Source organism: Diprion similis, chromosome 10 (assembly GCF_021155765.1).
Source record: "Diprion similis isolate iyDipSimi1 chromosome 10, iyDipSimi1.1, whole genome shotgun sequence".
Lineage (NCBI taxonomy): Eukaryota > Metazoa > Arthropoda > Insecta > Hymenoptera > Diprionidae > Diprion > Diprion similis.
In genome coordinates this window covers 7,230,936-7,252,325 of record NC_060114.1, presented here as the reverse complement: position 1 = coordinate 7,252,325, position 21,390 = coordinate 7,230,936, and the positions used below count along the sequence as shown (strand labels likewise).

The window sequence follows — 21,390 nt, the reverse complement described above, 5'->3', positions numbered from 1 at the left end:
GTTTCTTCCGTAATTCAAGCGATGATATTGTGACGATTTCATCAATCCCGGTAAAATTCGGGTGCAGTTGCATAGTTTTCAAAATTATCGTTGTTTAATAAAAATAACGATCTTTCCGTTCACATTCATTGGAACATCGATGCGTATAATAAATAACATTATATTCGTATTTCGGTTTCAAAAATACGTCTCATACACTGCGCGTGCATATTGAATAATAATCAATTGATTCTCACCCTCTTTGGTTTGGATTTTGACGCTGATTGAAATTATTACAATTCAATCGAATCAATTATAATTTTATAACACACTCTAAGACTGTACAGAAAAAAATAGTGAACCAAACAAAATATTTCATCAGTTAATGACAGGAACTATTTTTTCAATTGTTAGTGATTTGGTTTTTTCACCGGTTGGCCGTTCCAATGCAACAGAGTCAGTTCGTTGCTGTTCTAAAGTTATTGTGAAGTTGTGCTTCTGCGCGCGTGTGTCTGTCCCTCTGCGTGAAATGTGTAGTACATGGTACGTATTATAATACACTAATTATGTTTATCGTATACACAGCTTAATACGCTGACACTGCACATATGCACAGCAATATTATGTGAAACGTCGAGACATTATACCTTAGTTTGTTTGAATGAGTAAGAATAAGAATCGAGTTATGCCACTAGCGAGCTCTAATGACATTCAACTCTCGCGTTGTATGTACCTATGTATACATCACGCTGGTTATTCTCTCTTCTCTCATTTTCTATTGTCTTCTCATCCTGTTGACAAACGTTCTATATTTGTTTGTTGGTCCATCTCAGATGAGTGTATAATCGTATTTCTATTTAGGACTCGGGTTTTTTGTACGTAATGCATGGTTCAGTTTCACTTAATTCTTCATCTTCTTATTCTTCTTCTTCTTTAGAATTACGCAACTAGTCAAAATTGTAATACAGACTGAATAATCTTCAGCTGTTGTACGTATATTATTACTTTGTGCTTATTAATAATTAAATGATCAAACACACTTAGGGTATAATATGCATATACGGATACAGTTTTAACAATAAATATCAATTATACACGCTTGTATGCGCAAGTGTACAATTTACATATTGCTTGTGTGTATTGTCATAACGAGCATGCCGGCGCCATGGTATCTACGATCCACACTTATTTGTCTAACGAACATACGTATATACACTGTGCAGCTTTGATGAATGCGTGCGTAATAATGTGTACATGGCTATAGGCAATCAACGCGGTTACAACCTTTTACTGTGCTGTAAAGGCGAAGAAATAATTGATTATGTCCATCAAAGATTTAACTTTGTCAGGCCGTTGGTGAGAACGATTAATTGATTTCGATTTGGACCTGTAGAATTCGATGAAAGGATTAAGATTCTCATTGACGTACAAACGACGTCTAGATTTTTCCGCAACTGACGTACGAATATAGTATATATGACGTATATATATACGTATTTTCAAGTTTATTGATACTTACTGTCGAAGCGCGTCTTTTGCTACTTTTCAAAACCGTTGATGCAAGGTGTGTGTGTTCTTGTTATTTTTGAAACGTCTTAATGGATTTCAACGAAGACGCCGAGAAGGCGTTTTATTAATGTTTTCAAAAATTCCTACAAAGCACCGTAAGATTCGTGTTCAAGTCTTGTACTATTTATTCTAAATTTTGAGACTTCTGTATTTCTGTAGGCGTATTTTAGAATACCTCTCACCTACACATGTCCATAAACCATATATGGTAAAAAAAACTTTAAGCTCCAAAATTTCCAAGTCATGTCAGTCCTCATAGCGAGGCGTTGAATTTAAGAATTTTTCAAAGACATACTTTGAGGATGAATCGTCTTTTGGTGGCGGATCAAATCGCAGTAATAATAATAATACAGACGTAATTGAATTTGCAAAAGCGTTAGTAGAGCAACTTAAGCATATTACGTGGAGAATAGTACAGATGCATGGTAGTAGTATGTTTGTACACACAGAGTAAATGCATTCCCGCCGCGTTCATTTACTCGCAAGTGACTGACTTGACTGCAGAGGATTATAAATATCTACTTTGTACGTAAGACGCGATGCGCAGGGCACATAAACGTAGGTAGTCGCGGTGGCATCTGATGCTGATGGACGTGAATGAGTGCTAAAACAAGAACAAGAGTGGGAAATAAAAAATAAAAAACTTATACGCCCAGCCAACTGCACACTGCAGATTTCAAGTTGAATCGTCCAGACGTCTAATTCATTAATCTTATAATTAAATTTAACCGATAAATTTGACGCTGAGAATTTTTTCACACCGAAAGACGTCTTCCCGAAAGTTTTGCCAACATCAGTATTTCTGTCTTGGGACGTTTCAGCGAGGTCAATAAGACGCGAAGACAGGTGAAATAAGACATTGACATTTTTGTTCGAAAAAAAAAATCGTTTTTTCGACCAATGCGATAGCTGGAAACGATCTCGCTCATTTTATTAACAGACCTCAATTATTATACGTTTTTCTTAATTAAACAACATTGTTCAGTTATTATACAGGCTAATACGTCGAGTTATTTGCATAATTGGCGGCCTTCCGAATATTTCAGCAACGTCTTATGTCAGGTCCGGTATACGTCTTGCTGACTGTTTTGGCGAGGTTCAACGAGACATCGAAATAAGCGACATAAGGGATTAAATGTTGTTGTTTTTTTTTTGGTGGGGAAGACGTCTTTTGGACTAACGTGCTAGGTAAAAACGATTTCACACGTTTAACCAGACTCCAAAACGTCTTTTCTGACCAAAGAATATCGTTCAGTAGTTAGGTTATGTCGAGTTCCGTTGCGTAATTGGGTAATTTAAGACGCGGGCTTTCAATACGTCTTAAGAACGATACGTCTTGTGTTGTTAATTCAGAACGCGTACGCTTGTGTAAAGTATAAAATTTCTATAATACACCACTTAGGGATACGAGCAATGCCAGCTGATTGAATCGTTGTGTACATTTATTGTTCTGTTACAGATATTCGAGTGGGATAATGATTACGGACCAGACCTGGAGCATGATGCTTGACTGCAGTGACGGTTCAAGCGTTAGCGAGTGAGCAAAATTATACCTAATTATACACCTTCATCCATTATCGATATCACATTTATTGTTAATATGCTCCTTCGTTCATTGTTCATTATGCAGTACGCCTGTATAGATACAAATTACTTGTAATATTAGGGATATTAAGGATCGTCTGATAACAGTCTAGTAAAAAATGCAGGAGAAACACGAAAAAAAAAAAATAATTATAAATTCATTCCACACTGGTCTTTAAAAGGCAATTAGAACTACCGAATTTCATCGCGTCGAGTTTAATTTGAATGCTATCTTCGGAATAGGGTGAAAAAGAAAAAAAGATACTCTAGACTTAAGAATTGATGGACAACTTTGCAGTAGATCGTGTGTAATTTTTTCATGAATGATCATTTCCGTACAAATTTCCCTCAATACTTTTTTTTACAATAATGCATTTATTTTCCGACTTGTATTAACTATGCAAAAATTTTTTATTCTTTATTTTCCACTATATTCAGCCGAGTTAATCTGTAGGTAAAAAGAAATGATCTATCTCGAACGATTTTCTAGAAAATTTTGTGGTATCGATAGGCATTGAAAAAGCATTATGAATGCGTTTCTATATCGTGAAGTTTGTTAAAGAATCGAACTTTTTGAGATGCTATCCGCGGTCTTTTTGAAAAAAATTTTGCTCAGCTCAGATTTGTCGAGAAAATGTTGTTATGACCAAATTCAACTGCGTTGCATATTATTAAATTTTATTTTTTTTACAATTTTTTTTATGTGTTTCGAGATGACAATTTACATCATTCGTACGTTGTACGCAGCTACGTATTTAAATTCTATTATACCTCGTCTTACATACTCACGATGGTATCTCGTCCTTGAACTCATTCCATGCTAAACTATATAACTTCGGTACTTATTTTATGCAAGGAAATATATATCATATAAATTCAAGATCATTCGTAAAAGCAGATTTCACGTTTTCTTTTAATAATCCTTATTCCTCACGACGATCTACTTTTCCCAAGGATTAAAAAAAAAATTATAGAACACCTGTCATTTTTTTCCCATATCTTTTCCATATCACAAATCATTCGTAGGATTACTAATTTTTTTTTTTTTTTTTTTTTTTTTTCTAATAAGTAAGATACTGTTAAAAGTATAATTTTCTAAAATAGCTAAAATTCCTTCGTGTCAGGTTGTGTTTCTGTTTCATCTTCATTTTTCTCTTTCCGCATACCGTGTAATGTACACAAGGTGTTATTATAATTTTATGTTATATTAGAAGGAAAGAAGTGTTTCGCAGTAAATGAGGTCGAAGACAAGACAAATGAAAGTTATAACCGTGAGTGAATTTTTCCATAAACGCAGGTTTTTCCGTTTCTTTTTTTACACACGCGCGCATTTTTTGGACAAAGGGATGATTTTTATATTCGTAATATAATCTCAGCGAGATTCGTTATGTCTTTGACTCTGTTATTACAGACAAATGTATATATATACATATATATATATATATACATAGATCTCAATTGGGAATCGTATATTTTATATAATTACACAATATATTATACCGGTCATATCAGATTTATGGACGGATTATAGATGCGCAGATAAATAGACGAGCGTATAATCGGCACGGCATTGCATATATTTTATATAGCCTCTTCCACACACGCGAGATTCCCCAAGTATTGGGGACCGCAGGCATTAAACGCCGAAAATAAATTCACTTCGGGATATGCTGGAGTGGCACCCCCCTGCGGGGGATAAGTAATGGGTTAAACAACCAAAACGTTATTTTAGCTATACAAAACGTGTAGGAGTATAAGTACAAGTATATAGGTATATAGTATGTGAGAGCTGATCATGCCCATATATCTTCTTCATTTCCCTGTACACATATATATATATATTTATACATATATACATAGCACATAGCATGTATGTTTGTATAATACGTGTTATATGGTAACACCGTAAAAACTTTCGATATATACGTCGGATAACCAAAAATAAAAAATAGTTAGAGGTTAGTGTTATTTAGGTACCTACATGTATAATTATTCGCGGAATTTACTCTGGATTGAAATTTTCTCTTACCGATCCTCAGTTATTATTATTATAAATTCTGATTCTTTTAATTCTACACGAAATCGAAATCTAGGGGCTATTCGATTGAAAATTAAATAAATTATTTCAATTTCTGCTTGACATTCATTTCAAATGATTTCCAATATCATCCTTGATGTCAGATTATTTCTGAGCATTCCAGACGATTTTCGGTGATTTTTTAATTCACTTGAAGTCAATGAAAATCATCCAAAATTATGGGAAATTGTTGAAAACGAACGAAAATCACTTATAAGGAACCCTGGGTAGGTCGATCCCTCTGATTTTTATCTAGTTTATCTATATTGTAGTGCATCGAAAACTAAGAGACATTTGAATTTTTTTTATCTAATAATAAACGGTTTAGAGGGGTGGAAAGGACCCCCAAAGATAAGAACTCAACGGGGTTTGAATTTCTTGATGCACTTGATGGATTTGAATGAAATTAACGCTGAGATGTTTCTATTCATTGATAAATAAAATATTTCAGCATTGGTTTCATTCAAATCCATCAAACGCGTCAAGAAATCACCCAGTTGGGTGCCAATTTTTGTGGTCGTTTTCACCCCTCTGAACCGTTCATTAGCAGGTAAAAAAATAAACTTATCTCTTAGTGTTCGACGGACTAAAGCATGTATGAACTAGATAAAATCGGAGGGGCCGCCTACTTATGGTTCCTTCTTATAGTAAACTGGAAATCAACTGAAACATATCATTTGATTTAAAACGAAATTTGCAATGATTTTCAGTCATCTCGATAGAAGTTTCTTTATTTTTAAGAATATCTTAGTCCGTTTATAAAAATAATAATAACGATGATGATGATAATGATGATAATGATAATAAAAATTGCTTTTAGTAACCATCATTATGCGGCTGCAGTCGACTCAAGATGTTCAATAGAAATACCCGTTTCATTCCTTTAATCTACAATTTAATTTACAACAGTTAAAACATCTCAATTAATAACATAACCCCACATAAATAAAAAAGTTGTGTGTGCTGGGGGTCGGAGTGTATTTTTCTTGTGTATTTTTTCCCGCTGAACACAAATCTGAATTCAGAATTAGGGGTCGATGTGAAAAATCTTGAAAAAACCCTAAAAACCATGTTGAGGCCATTTTTTTTTATGGTTCTTGCATTTAAAGTTTTTTCGATTGTTTCTCTCAACTGTCCTTTAATGGTACGTAAGTATGGAATGATTCATTCAGTCAACATTTCGTGGTATCGAAGCCAGCGTTGCAGCAGGTTTTTGTCGGTATTTGTACCGATCGTGTGAAAAAAAACACAAACATATTTTTAACCGACCTCGGAGCGGTCCCGAATGATGGAAAAATACATATTTGTAAAGTACTGGTGCATGTTACAGAGAGAAACAAAGGAAAAAACTTTAGATGCAAGAACCATGTAAGAAAAAATTGTTGAAACATGGTTTTTATGGTTTTTTTCAAGATTATTCACATCGAACCCCAATTCTGAATTGAGATTCGTGTTCAGCGGGAAAAAATACACAAGAAAAATACAGTCTGACCCCCAGCACACACAACTTTTTTATTTATGTGGGGTTGTGTTATTATTTCTATACATTTTTAAGCTCGTATATAAAGTTGTAACGTCATAGATAATTTATACATAAACAAGTTATTTATTTTTTGATTTTCTTTGCAACACAACAAGATAGACGTAGGTATGACGATCTTTTAAATGACCCGAATCAAAACTGTGCGTATACGTTGATAAAGTCAAGTGACCGAATAGATTGCCATGTAGGTTGAAAAAACAATCTCTTTTGTTTATTGACTATAGTTATGAAAAATGAATTCAGTTCTTTCGTTAAAAATTCTGGCTATTTAAAAGTTTTTTAGAATGTCTTCAAAAATCGAAAAACCATGTTTTCAGCGTTTTCTGACTACAATTTGAAAATAAAATTCAAGGCAGATTTGAACGAAAGCTCCAAACGTATTATATTCACAGTTCAAGCTGCACTGTTAGCTAATTTTTAAAAAATCCCTAACTCAAAAACGTGAACACGTTTTCCCACTGTCTCAAATACAATCGACAGAAAAATTTTACGCGATTCAGATTTCATCGACCTAAGAATATATGGAAACTGTATATTTTCAGCTAATTTTGGAATGCCAGAATAACACATTCAAGGGGTTAAAGGGGAATCTACGCGATCACTGGCGCGGTGAGACAGGGGTCATTAATGAAACTGATAACTCTCACTAGAAGGTCGGATGTTTAGAAGATACATTTATCATGAACAGTTGCATTGATAACAAACCGATAAAACAGGCTCTCGAAATTTTTCACGATATATAATTCAACACTGTTTTAATCTTGGGGCAGTAAAAAACCGATAAAAATAATTATCATTAATAATGAAGGTTTAAATTAACCAGTTTATGTATGCTTATAGTCGTAATTCGATTAACTTCCGCGCTGATCTAGGCTACAGGGAATATCACCGAGGAAACAGTTGTGGATAAAGGCGGTGAAAAAATTGACCTCCGAACGATTGGGAAGAGAGGCTTTGGCTGCATGGGAAGATCCGAAAACCATAAGAAATGAAGGAGAGGATGGCGACGGAGCTGGGACAGCTGGTGGTAATAAAATTTATTCGCAATCAGCGCATGGGAATCAAAATGATGCTGAGGATGAACCGTGCAATGAAACGAAAGTCGACGAAGGACAACCGGTCCAGGACGAAGAAGCACAGGCCGAAAGAGGTGTCTTGCATTTCAAATTCGATATTTCCACGCTGGAATTTTCACTAGTGTACTGGAATGGAATTGAACAAAAATTAATTTGCCGACGTTTTGATTTTTTGCAAATTCGCAGACGTCTTCAAACGCGGTGTTTTGTACAAGGGGATATTCTGCCCGTCATTGACGAACAGCTTTCACAATAGACAGCTGGAAATATCCTATTTAAACTACTCGAACCGTCAACGACAGAAGTCGTTGATAATGCTGAACGTGATAGACCTCAGTTTGAAGGTAAGAGACGTTGTAATATGACTGAAAATACTAATTTTCAGGCACAAATCAGTCACAGCATATATTTTAAGAATTATTCAAAGGAGGAGCAAACGTGTAGCGGAGATCGAGACGAGTCGAACGATATGTCACAAGGTATGTTTTCGTCGAGGCAATTGCACGTTACGCGCCTTAGAAGCTGCGCAAGAATTTTGAACAAGCCTTGTGCAGCATTCGGGTTGATGATTCGAAATCGGTTCAACGGAAGTATGCTTTGTGACATATCGTTGAACTCGTCCGGACTTCCTCTACACGTTGAACATTAGAAGAGCACGCGATTCTGTAGAAAAAAATCATGTGTCTTGTTAATTATGGCTCCAGATCGCTCTGATGTCGATATGGCTGTGGCGTCGGAACAAAAATTCGAGCGGACTGATCGAGTCACTCTCATGGATAATCTGTTGCGTCGTGGCGAACCTGGTTTTCTGCATATTGGGCTGGTGGCGCTGCTTTTCCAACAGATACCTCTACTGGGCATCGATATTCACATTGCTCCTCGTCAACTCCCAGGGTACGAAGCCTCAGGTGCTCAATCCAAGCAGCATTAAAACTCACCCACACCTGCATGTCACCTAAAGTCATCTCCTGAGCTCAGAATCGGAGTCGATTCACACTCTGGGGTGTTTCACTGTCTCCTCTCGATCACTCATCCTACCACATTGCACTGTGGAGTGTACACCACGTACACCCTGCGCTGGGGTTAGTAATTACTTGATAAATTGGACAGATATTCATTGGTCTGTGACTCCCCCCTGTAGTTACGAACGAACTGACGTACGTTTTCAACTGTATCTGACAGGATGCTGCGATCAATAAAATACATAGACATGCAGCCAGTTGTGCGGTCGAACCGTGTGCAGAGCTGGATTAATCATTGTGACAATAGCGAATCTGATCGGCAGGTTACATCGGCGCGAGCTTCGGATTTTCGACCCAACAACGACTCGTTTGGTACATTCTATTCGTGGTCTATGCTCCTTATGCGATGCTACCGCTGCCCCTCAGATGGTGCGTTATAGCCGGTTCTGGCACCGCTTTGGCGCACACGGCAATGTCCGTGATAACGTTGAAGAGCGACAGCGCCGAATACGTAAGTTCAAAGGTCCGCCTGCTGAACCTGGTGAAAATAATTTCTACGATATTCTACGGAAGCTGCATGGAAGAACAGGGAATCTTAGGCCCTCGTTTTTCTAGCAACAATTTTTGCAGAAAACGATTGAATTTCTTGAACTAAAAAAAAAAAAAAAAAAAAAAAACTGCGATCATCTGCATCAAAATGAGAGATCAAAATTTTTTTTTCCGGCAGACCTTTGCATTATAAGATAACGATTTCTATGAACGTTATCCTTGAATCGTCGCCTAATGTCGCATCTATCTTACAAGGAAAACTCACCGGAAACAAGAGCGAGTACCCAACGCAGATAATCTAGATTAATAATTCAGAGCCTCTGCCCATTTCTATATACTTTTGAACTCGTCTTGTCTCGATAGGTGAGTATTGTTAAAAAAAAAAAAAAAAGAAAAACATGATCGTGTTCCAAATGTCGTAAAAAGTCGTGAAGATTTTTGTAGTAAATCATAGAAATTTTTTTTCACCATTGGAGTGTTCAGTGACATCTGTGATCATAGAGCAAAGTATACGTTTCAGGATGAAGTCTGCTTCCCCCGTCTTCTTGCCACAAACGTCCTTTTGTACGTCGCCGTAAATCTTGCCGGCATGTACACCAAATACCTAACTGACAGGGGTCAGCGTCAGGCATTCCTGGAGACTCATCGCTCCCTTGAGACAAGACATCGGACACAAAACGAAAACAACAGGCAGGAGAAGCTGCTTCTTTCCGGTGAGCTGACACATTCACTCACAAGGAACATCCGCGAAGTGTCCGTCTCCGATTTTGATGAAGTTTGGCAGGATGTTAAGTACGCTAAAATAAGAGATACGTATTATTTTTTTTTTCTTTCATATCGGCTGAAATTAATTTTGAGAGGGTGAAATTTCCCCCTGAAATGCTATTTTTGACATTTGCTATGCATAATAATAAAAGCTTGATTTCTAGAGGCTTCTGACGTTGCTCGTTCCAAATCTGAAGTCCAAATTGAAAATTTCAAAATGGCGGATCCAACATGGCCGATTTCAATAACGAAATATCCATCTGTTTTCACCTAAACTATGAGGAAGCTGTTTTTGAGGTCGCTGATTATGAATCTGACCACGAAAATTCGAAATTCGAAGCGATGAATTCAAAATTGATAACGGGATTACCCAACTTTGATTATCTGTCATTATCTGAAAATTGATGGGTACTGAAGTACCTACTCCAGAAACAGATATGAATACCAATTTTCGTAGGGATGACGGATATTGTAACGATTTTCTACCGTCGTTTTGAATTCGTCGCTTCGAATTTCGAATTTTCGTGGTCAGATCCGTGATCAGCAACCTCGAAATCAGTTTCCACCTACTATTGGTGAAAATCGATCGTTTTTCGATATTAACGTCAGCCATGTTGGATCCGCCATTTTGAACTTTTCTATTTAGACTTCAGATTTGGAAAGAGCAACGTGTGAAACCCCTATATGGAAATCAAATTTCTCTGCAATCTGTACATTAGGCCCTAATATGCGTAGGAATTGTAAAAAATAGCTTTATGGGGGTAGTTCACCCCCTTAAAATTAATTTCAGCCGATACAAAAAAAAACACGAATCTCTTATTTCAGCGTACTTAACATTCCTGCCAAGTTTCAACAAAATCGGAGGCGGACACTTTGCGGATGTTACTTGTCAAGCACTTTCACTCCGATTCATAAATCAGCTCCTTCCAAGTTCGCGGCTATTCACTAAGGGATGTCATTAATTTGGAAAATAGAAATCACTTTATAAATCAAAGGAATTTAATCGTGACTAAGGAACTCTTTTCAAATTACGAGGAATCGATAGAGAGTAATGAAATATTTGAAATCGGTGCAGATATTATTGGAAATCAAATGATAAAAAATCGAACGGTAAGCACTTGGAAATCATCGAAATCGTTCCAAGTCTTGGGGTGAACGACAAATGTTTTCAATTCATGAATATTTTTATTCACTTGTATTTCATTACATGCTTTCATTTATTTTCAATTCATACAGAAATTTCTCATAAATTCCGAGCGTTGCAGGTGATTTCTTCTGATTACATGAGTGATTTTTTGAAATCTTCCGTGATTAAACTAGTCCGAAAATCACTGAATATCGCTTTGAACGCTCGGAAATCATCGGAAATCAGAGATGTCAATGTTAACAAATTTGAATTATTGACTTGATTTTCAAGCCATTAGCCTTTGGGCCCAAGTAGCCGGAAATAGAAAGTAAAAAAAACTGCAAGAAGTCAAAAATCGACCAATCCTCGCATCCATTAGCTTTCCATCATCGCACGGCGCTTGTTTACTCCTAGTCAATATCATTCCTGTCACAATTTGACATTTCGCGTGACGCGTACTATGGCTATCTGCCTTCTGTTTTCCTGTATAATCTTTAAATCGTTGAAAAACTGTTAGTTTAAAAAAAACTTCTCGTATAATATACCCAACTAAGAGAGTTTCAGAATTCAATAACAAACATTCGCATTACGATTCTGATAGTTTGGTCGAAAGTCTGGAAAAAAATCTTTTCAAATATATCTAAGATTAATCTTTCGATTTTGTTTCAATCGAACTCTATTTTTGTTGGTGTAAATTCCAAACCACTGGCGCGTTACAATTCATTCGCTCCCTGATTCAATATAGGAGGGTATGGTATAATAAAGAGGTACGAGGGTGTGATCGTAGGCGGTAAAATTTTGATCAAACCGTAATAACAATTACCAAAAGAAAAAAACCTTGTTTTTGCATAACACCCAAAGTGACTGAAAAGTACTCAAACATTTCCGAATGATTTTTTTCTCCATTTTTTCTCCATTTTTCTCAATAGCAGCCCGTTGCGGCTCCGTCCGGGAATGTTTCCAAATGCTTTTTGTCGAAAAACTATTGGAAATAGTCATATCCTCTCGCGAACTTGTTCGTAGAGCTTGAAAAGTCTTGAACATAACTTTACGTGAACTTAACCTCAGTCAGTATTCGCAAAACTGTGTAAATCCGCTGCCACTTGGCTTATAAATATCGTTATAACTCCAAAACTATTGATCTGTTTGTAACGAAATATCGGCTTAAATCTGGCCAGACGTTGTAGCTATCCACAGAAAAAAGTCATATAGACGCTGAGATATAAATTGTTGAAAATGACTGAAAAATCAACGTTTTTCAAATTTCAAAAAATTCTTCAGTGGCCAGATTTCGGCATCTCAAGCCCAACTCTTCAGGATCACCTTTTTTTTCACTTATTTTCGACAAAAAAATTTGGCAGCCAAATCGGTGACCCACCCCCAAAATTTTTCGGCGAAAAGTAATGCATCTGCTCATGTATATAATGCAGAGAAGAGATAACCTATAAATAGAACATGATTAATACCGGTGCATAATTAGGAAAAAATCGAAGGTGCACGCGGTTGACAAAATTTCTGTTATTATTTACGGTTGCATGAAATATTGATGCCTTGTTATATGCATATATCGCCGAGATTTAATCCCCATAGTCGTATGTACGATATATGTATGTATGTACATACATATTGTCTATCGGTGGCTGCGCGGCACCCCTAACTTGGTCTCAACGTTTCGTTGGAGAGTTACGTGAACCGTGTGACGAGTTCATCGAGGTGTTCTTCAAAGGGTCCGACCCTCTCTCTACATACATATAGCTATAGCATACATCATATTTTCACCCGATTGCTCAACTCCTTGATTTACATACATACATACATAATGTATGATATGGGATGGTATACACACACATATAATGGTGCTGATTGAAAAAAATTTACACATGTATGAACATCCCACATGTATTATACAATATATATATATGCCTGATAGAAAAAACTATGGGCGGTTTTCAACAAGACAACTAACCTTTTACCCTCTTAATATTGATTGATAATTTTCTAACCGATTTCCAGGTTACAAATGACTTGATTTTTCGTCATTACCATGTTTTTCGTACTCCAGATTATAAAACAGATTTTTTGAACGTTCAGAATTTTGAGAAATGTCGTGTCTTTTTAATTCATCCGAATCGGGAAATAGTATTTCACTCTTTGGTTATGGGGAGTTCTATACGAATCTAACCAACATCTGATCGTCACCATTCAAGATTTTGTTCAAAAATTTTTCTGCAGTTATACCAACACTGAAAAAGTACACTGAATTTTTTCAGATTTATTACTCAACTGATTAATTATTTATTTGAAAACAAAAGAACATAACTGAAGTAACAATGTGACGATAGTTATATCCAAACAATACGCGCAACAAAATGCTAAGATAAAATCAAAATGGCCACCGTTTGCACGCCTGCGACTGAATTTCGGCGTTAAATACGCTATTGGAAGTCAAAGATGATTTATCATTGGTTAATCGAAAGCAAAACGTTGGCAAGAATACTTTACTTATATTGTTTCACCTCGGAAGAATGCCATATTTAGTAAAATTTAACAATAATATTGTAACACAGCGGCGCTGTAGTTCAGCGTTACAATATCTGATTTTTTTTTTGTTAGAATGACAGGTTATCTTTCATCAGAAATAAATTTATCAGGAACCAACATTCGATTTCAGTATTGCCGGACTTTGTTGCGAGGGAAATGATTCGCGACATCGCCAGAGAGGAGGAAAGAGGTGGAACCATCACCTTTACCCCGAATCAATTTCACAGAATATACATTCATCGGTACGAAAATGTTAGCATACTCTTTGCCGATATCAAGGGTTTCACAGGTAACGTTTTAAGCCGAAGTATATCATCTCATAGGTACACCTATATACGTATTATTATTATTATTATTGTCACCGTCATCCACCCAAATATAATTCTTTCTCGCAATGTTAATTGAATTCAAAATTTATAACACAAAATTTGTACGTCCATTCAATTCGGGTGTTAAAATATCACATCAGAACGAGGGATTTGTTGTGCAAATAGTTTTTTTTTTAATCCTTATTTTCTTTTTCACCTGTTCACGTTTCCTGGCCTGATATTCGATAACTAAACTCTGAATTTCTTCAGCATTGGCAAGTCAGTGCAGCGCCCAAGAACTGGTCAAAGTATTGAACGATCTGTTTGCAAGATTCGACAGACTTTCGTCCGAGAATCACTGTCTGCGCATAAAACTTCTTGGAGACTGTTACTACTGCGTTTCCGGTCTACCCACGGCTAGAGTTGACCACGCGCATTGCTGCGTTGAAATGGGACTCAGAATGATAAAAGCAATTCGCGATGTCAGATACACAACTAAGGTATGTTTTGCTATGTATCACTGATTTTAAGTTAAATCTATATACTCGTGAACTGCGACGATTTTCCTAAGAAATTATAAAAAAAGGGCGTAGATATTCATTTGTCATTTAAAATAGTTTTCAAAAAGTAACAAAACCTGGTTTATTCGTACGATTTTATTCTACGTTGACACAGTATATTCAAAAAATGATCTTTCACAATATTATCAAAATATTCTTTGATCATACTGGTGTTCTCAAATATTTATATTTCCAAAATTGATATGAATTGCGGTAAAAAAAAACGATTAATTTAATTTGATAAATATTCTACTTATGGCTATTTTGTACTTGAATTTAACAAAAAGTATTGGATTTCAACCAGCCGAAATAAAAAATTGTATCTTGATAATTAAAAAACTCACATGACATTGAATCATAAATTTGTCCCGAATTTAGACTGATTTGAACATGCGAATCGGAATACACAGCGGTTCCGTTCTCTGCGGTGTCTTGGGACTTCGAAAATGGCAATTCGACGTCTGGTCCTACGATGTTACCCTCGCAAATCATCTTGAGAGCGGAGGAATACCTGGGCAAGTATTTTCGCAAAATTGTGCCAAATTTTGGATCAAAATGAAATGCAATAATCGCACTTTATACCAGACTCGCGAATGTGAATTTCGAATTTCGAATATTGTACAAAGATTATATTAGTATAGTGACGAGCGGAAGCTGGCCAATAAGTTTTGCAGTGCCACTTGGTGAATAAGATCCCACAATTATTGCGTTTTTATCAAAAGTTATTCTTTAAACTTTACTAAATGTAATGACAAAAAATTGTTCCAAAATCATTGCTACCTTGATGAATTATCTTCTGCATTACAAACGGGTAATATATGGATCAACTAGGATTAAAATTTTAAAGCTAAATCCAAAAATTTTGTGGATCTCGTTCCTCGTGGCGCTAGTTTGCACTGTGCAATTAGTTATACAATTGAAATTCTTCCTTCTACCTGTAGTCGAGTGCACATTTCGCTGGATACCCTCAAGTGTTTGAACGACGTCTACGAGGTGGAGCCGGGCTACGGAGCAGACCGGGACAATTACCTGAAGAACAGGAACGTCGAGACGTATTTGATAAAGCAGGTCGAGCCCCTGAGCACAAGGCGACGCTTCTCGTCAAGGCCAAAAGCGAACAGTAATTCGGAAGACGAAGGGGTGAACGGAAAGAGCAGGAAGAGCTTTAAGGGCAGCAACGCAGGGCAGCTACCGAGCAGAAACGTTAACTCTTCGGGAGCTGCGAATGTCGAGGAGGAAATCGGGGTCGATTGGACACCGGAAATACCGTTCGAAAATGTGAGAATATGAGCCGAAAAAAATTTCCAAGCGCTTCTGATTCGTCGCCGATGACTTTTCTTTCAATTCCGGCTATAAATTGTTTCAGTTAAACAATGCTACTTCGATCAGCAATCTCGAGTCCGAATACCTCGAGGACGACGGCTCCGTTTCGAAAACCCGTAAAGCCGCATGCGGCCCGACTGCGGAAAAATCTACGGCCGATTTGGCGATAGAAACAGCGAGTAACAAGCGAATGAGATCGGCGAATGTCAACACCTGGACGCTTAGGTACAACGACGAAAGTTTGGAGCTTAAGGTATACCTAATAAAGTTTTTTGCCGACATCCTTCATTTTATAAACCTACACATTTTTTATGGGACCATCGTTTTTATCCATCACACAGTTTGGCCAATTGCGAGAAGACATGTTCAAGTCGAACATGATTTGCTGCTACGTGATATGGCTTTTCATCGCGGTATGTCAAGCTGTGATATCACCGAGGTGAGTGAATGGTGTTTCTACATTTTCGATGAACATTTGGTTTGTCTATTATCAAAGATGTTTAAATACGCTTCGCAATTAGTTAGTGTAGAATCAAGTATCCTAATACTTGAAGAATCTTCGAATAAGACTTAGTCCCGTTCCATTTCATCCCATTGTTAGAACGAAATGTCCTCAGTACTCGGAAGATCGTTACCTAAACAAGATTCACAGTATAGAATTAGGTATCCCATTACTTGAATGAATTGACCGATGGTCAAGAGTCTTTTCGAAACGTATGGAGCACCCTGACGTTGTTCAGTTTATGACTTCATCAATTCCCTCCGCGACCAATCACCACCAGGAATCCATTAAACATGCCGACTCATATAATTATTTGCCTTATAGTTGTTTGCCACTCTTGATCTCCCTGGTTTTCACGACGTTCGTATTAACGGCTGCCTCGATGTTGGTGATGGCCGAGGAATTTAAGAGCCTGCCATCGATACTGCAGCACTTTTCTTCGGTACTGGCCCACGACAAGCAGCGACGAACGGTCTTCATATGCTGTGTGATATCGCTCATGGCGTTGACCTCGATGCTGAGCGTGATCGCGTGTCCTCGAGTCGACTGCCATAACGAAAGAACAAGTCCAATTCCGGTCCAGAAGAAGGGCTCTCAGGAACGACGTTCGGTACCGGAAGCCAGTGGCTCGTCGAGGAGTCTGGATGAGCTGATCCTCAGCTTCCTCTCAGCGGCGTTTCGTGACGACGTTGTGGCGAAGGAGGCAGACAGAAGCAAGTCCGTCTTGAAAAACGACTCTAAGCGGTCTGAAGGCGAGGAAGCCATCGAGACGAGCAACATCGAAGTGAAGTTGACCCACGTCGTCGACGGCAAGGCGAGTCCAGCCCATCGCAGAACCAGGAAGGAGGTTTTCAGGTTCTACAAGTACGAAAAGTACTCGAGGGACAAGTTGAGGCACCTGCACCGGAACAAGAGGCTCAAAAATCAGCCGGGATTGTCGAACGGAAGCCCGTCGACCAGGGGAAGACGAAAAGTCCCGACGAGGAAGATTATGTCAATATTTTCCGACAATGAAACCTCCATGGCAGCCATGCGGTCATCGTGCGAACCTGGCACGTGGATCGACTGCATGCATCCCGAGTACGCCGTCTTCACATGGATACTGTGCCTTGTCGCTCTCGCCTCTGCTCTAAAACTTTATTACCTTGTCAAAACCGCACTCGCTACTATTATTGTACTCGTTTATGCTCTTCTTATACTCGTACTGTACCGAGACTTGTTCACCGTACGAATTGACGAGGAGAACACGTGAGTTTGCACTATTTTCTTACAAATACTGTACTCTAGACCATTTTTTAATTATTATTACCATATTATCACCACATTTGAAGGTACCTGAAGACATTTAAGTCGCGAAGAATCGATTGAAACCAGTTTTGGTTCTTGAAGTCGTGTGTCGTCTTTATCCTAAACTTCTTCACTTTTCTATTTCTTATCACAGAACCATTTTATTCTGCATTTCCGCTTCCACTGTTGTGATCATTGTATCCATCATTATTTCCTACAAATCATTCTTTACCCGTTCTTGCTGATCATGTCGGTCCTCATCGTCCTCAAGAACTTCTTCGACGTGTTCTAATTCTGGATAAGATCCCTCGTCGTGACATTCCAACCTTTTCATCATACTGGACATCATCACTGTGAGAATCGTCTTCTTATCTTTATGCTCCATAACCATTTCAGACGCGCTATACCGTTGTCAGCGCAGATGCTAATATTCCTCGGTGTCTTTCTTGTGATGGTCACGTATCACGGAAGGCTAGTCGAGGTGACATCGCGGTTGGATTTCCTATGGAAACAGCAGGCTGAAAGGGAACTTTCCGACATGATCGAATCCCGGCACAACAACATGCAGCTGCTTAAAAATATCCTGCCAGACCATGTGGCTCATCATTTTCTAACACAGGACAGAGCCCCTGAGGTATGTAAGTGCAATTCGGAATCAAGAACTCAAAAATAATACTGTTTGATCAAGTCAAAGGACTTCAAAAGATTTTCTTTTGCATCGAAATAACGATACTTCAGAATATTAAGTAAATGATGATTTTTTTACTGCTTATCCTTTTCAGGAATTGTATTCACAGTCGCGGGACCAAGTCGGTGTGATGTTTGCAAGTGTGCCCAACTTCACGGAGTTCTATTCCGAGGACGTCAATAAAGGAATGGAGTGCATACGACTGTTGAATGAAATAATCGGTTAGTATTTGGCACTTGACAAGCTGGAACTATGAATGTTTAATGAAATCGTCGACCGTTTTTCAGCTGACTTCGATGAACTTTTGGACGAAACGCGATTCCACTGCATAGAGAAGATAAAAACGGTCGGTGCAACCTACATGGCAGCTTCTGGTCTGAATCCTTGCCAAAAGGTGATTATAACACCTTTTTTATAAATTCCATGACTTATGTAATGATTTGTTGTGTTTTGTTGGATTCTCATGAATTGTAAAATATGTACATAGATGGTTTTAGGTTAATTATGCGAAGAAAGAAGTATAGATAACTTATTTTCAGTCCAATCTGTGAGACTGAGTTTTTTTTTTTACACAGAATCAATCTACTGGACAAAAGATACGATGAAATGGTTCTTTTCAAATTGAATATAATCCGGTTTGAGCGCGCATTTTTTGGCACCAGATTTCGTAGCACCATATTCCTATTCCCAATAGAAAGCGCAAATTACCGAAGATTGCTTAAATCGTCTCCGGCATTACAGAATAAGAACATTGACGATATGGAGCACCTATGCAGACTGGTTGACTACGCGGTGGCGATGAGACTGCGGCTTCAGGACGTGAACATTCATTCTTTCAACAACTTTGACCTGAGAGTCGGCATCAGCTGTGGTCCACTAGTCGGTGGTGTAATTGGAGCAAGGAAGCCGGTGTTTGACATATGGGGGAACACCGTTAACGAAGCATCGCGTATGGACTCAACTGGCGAGATGGGGAAGATTCAAGTTCCCCGCGAAATAGCCGAGGTAATCAGAATTTGGTTGTGGTTAGGACGTACAATATGGCGTTGGAACGGCTAATCAGCTGATCGTCTCAGGCTTATTTTACAAACATGCAGGCACAGAAAGCGTCGTGCAAGCTGTTGGACTTTTATTTTGTGACACACAAGTCAGTTTATAATGCCATTTCCGATGAATAACCAATTTTATATTACTAAATATCAGGAAGGTATCGATGTGATATAATTTCTACAACAAGATGGCGTCTACGGATTATTTCAGAACAATTTATGACAAAATTTCGAAGATTATAGAATTTGGACGCATGCAGCCTAATTCCGAATTTTTTCCACTTTCTTCTGTCCCTGTACTCAGTTCCTGATTGCGCGTGGCTATCAGACCCAGAAACGAGGTATGATCGCCGTCAAGGGTAAGGGGACCATGGAGACGTATTTCGTGCTTGGAAAAGGCGGCCCGAAATCAGAAGAGACCTCAAAACTAACGAGCAACTGTCGAAGTCTGGCTGCCGTCGTTTACGGAGTTGTTCAGGCTCGCAGAAAGCAGACGCGAGCTCTGCGAAGAACCTGAACTCTACAATAAAAATTAACGGTAATAGTAATAAAGGTATAATAAAACCGAAACAAGTTTGATAGAAAAATATGAAGATTCAAGTTTTTTCGTTTGGAGTTTTTATTTCTTGAGCGCGATGCAGCTTGGAAAGCAGAAATGAGCACATTTTGTGGTAAGTAAAAAAGTTACAAAATACATAGAGAAATTGAACGCTGCACCGTATGAGGAGTGTGATAATTAAGTCATGCACGTGTCCATTAAACGTTGAAAGAGATTCGCTGTAGGCACGAGGTTGCACCGAGACTCTTGATATCTGAATTTACACCAAAGTCTAAGGTGGTAAAATCTATCTAAATATAAATATACCAAAATTCTATTGTGCCTTTTGATCATTTGAGATTTAAATAACAATCGCTAAAATTAGTTTTTGGAAATTACATTTGTTCGGACGATTATTCTTGGATGTTATCAGTTTTTACGAGTTGTGAATTTTGATTCCACTGTACAGTGAGATTTAGAAAATTAGTTTTCATCGTGGTTTTGTTTTGACTATTATATAACACGTCATTTGTTACACGAGAAAGCAACAATACATTTTATAAACGTAAATAAAACTCGAGTTGTTGAGATTTTCGTCTAAAATATGAATACGCTCAGTAAATATTCATACAATTATTACATGTAAAATTTTCTTTCAATTCCTTAACGCTACGTGAATGGTTGTGATAATTAGTTTTTCTTCATACTTTACATAATTTTCAATAAATAATTATTATTCATCGTTTTTCTACTCAAACATCATAGGTATATTGAGAATGACAACCGCGTGATTTTATTTGATATAAGTATGGAAGAAATAAACAAATATATTCATATTTCATAACATAAATGAAATATAAGAACAAGTTATTCATATTTGTTTACATGATACCAGCGTCGTCATAATACAAGCTCGTTATATAGTTGTCGATACTCAATCCAGAAAGCGAAGAGTAGACAAAAGAGAAAGAATAAATCAAAAAGAGTCTACGAAATGACTGTATAATCGTATTTAAATATTTAGACACAGTTTTTCAAGTAGTTTTTTTGTTTGTAGTTTCAAATTTTTTCTCCTTTTTTTTTGTTATACGTTTAGATTATTTGTCATGTATTTATATTACGTAAGCGTTTATAATAAGTATTGTTATTACACCTATATTAATACTCATGCTATACTATAATATGAATAATATTATGTGTATAATGTATAAAGATTATATGTAAAACGATATGTCTGCATTTACGTTTGTATGTATTACCCCGAAGTAACTCATGAAATGAAATCGCGATATTAATATACTATAAATATATAATATATGTTTAATATAATAACTAACCAGAGCTATATTATATGTATTACGTTA

The 21,390-nt window shown here is 37.3% G+C and overlaps 1 protein-coding gene across 4 annotated transcripts; it reads left to right on the top strand.

Annotated features, from left to right (window-relative positions):
- Window positions 1–393: 393 nt before the first annotated feature.
- On the top strand, window positions 394–20,515 carry LOC124410933 (adenylyl cyclase 78C-like). 4 transcript variants are annotated; one of them, XM_046889676.1, is made up of 19 exons: window positions 394–522; window positions 3,008–3,085; window positions 7,625–7,902; window positions 8,015–8,172; window positions 8,533–8,722; window positions 9,114–9,301; window positions 9,860–10,052; window positions 13,902–14,060; window positions 14,350–14,579; window positions 15,018–15,154; window positions 15,581–15,917; window positions 16,006–16,215; window positions 16,304–16,401; window positions 16,789–17,712; window positions 18,148–18,385; window positions 18,534–18,660; window positions 18,727–18,833; window positions 19,181–19,444; window positions 19,793–20,515. In XM_046889676.1, the coding sequence occupies exons 2-19, from the start codon at window positions 3,024–3,026 to the stop codon at window positions 20,003–20,005; spliced, it is 4,113 nt and encodes a 1,370-aa protein (XP_046745632.1). In that variant the 5' UTR covers window positions 394–522; window positions 3,008–3,023; the 3' UTR covers window positions 20,006–20,515. The 4 variants fall into 4 exon arrangements, with proteins under 4 accessions (XP_046745632.1, XP_046745634.1, XP_046745633.1 ...); XM_046889678.1 differs by lacking the exons at window positions 18,727–18,833; window positions 19,181–19,444; window positions 19,793–20,515 and having other exon boundaries at window positions 18,148–18,389; XM_046889677.1 differs by lacking the exons at window positions 394–522; window positions 3,008–3,085; window positions 7,625–7,902 and having other exon boundaries at window positions 8,044–8,172; window positions 8,533–8,736; window positions 19,793–20,128.
- Window positions 20,516–21,390: the final 875 nt, after the last annotated feature.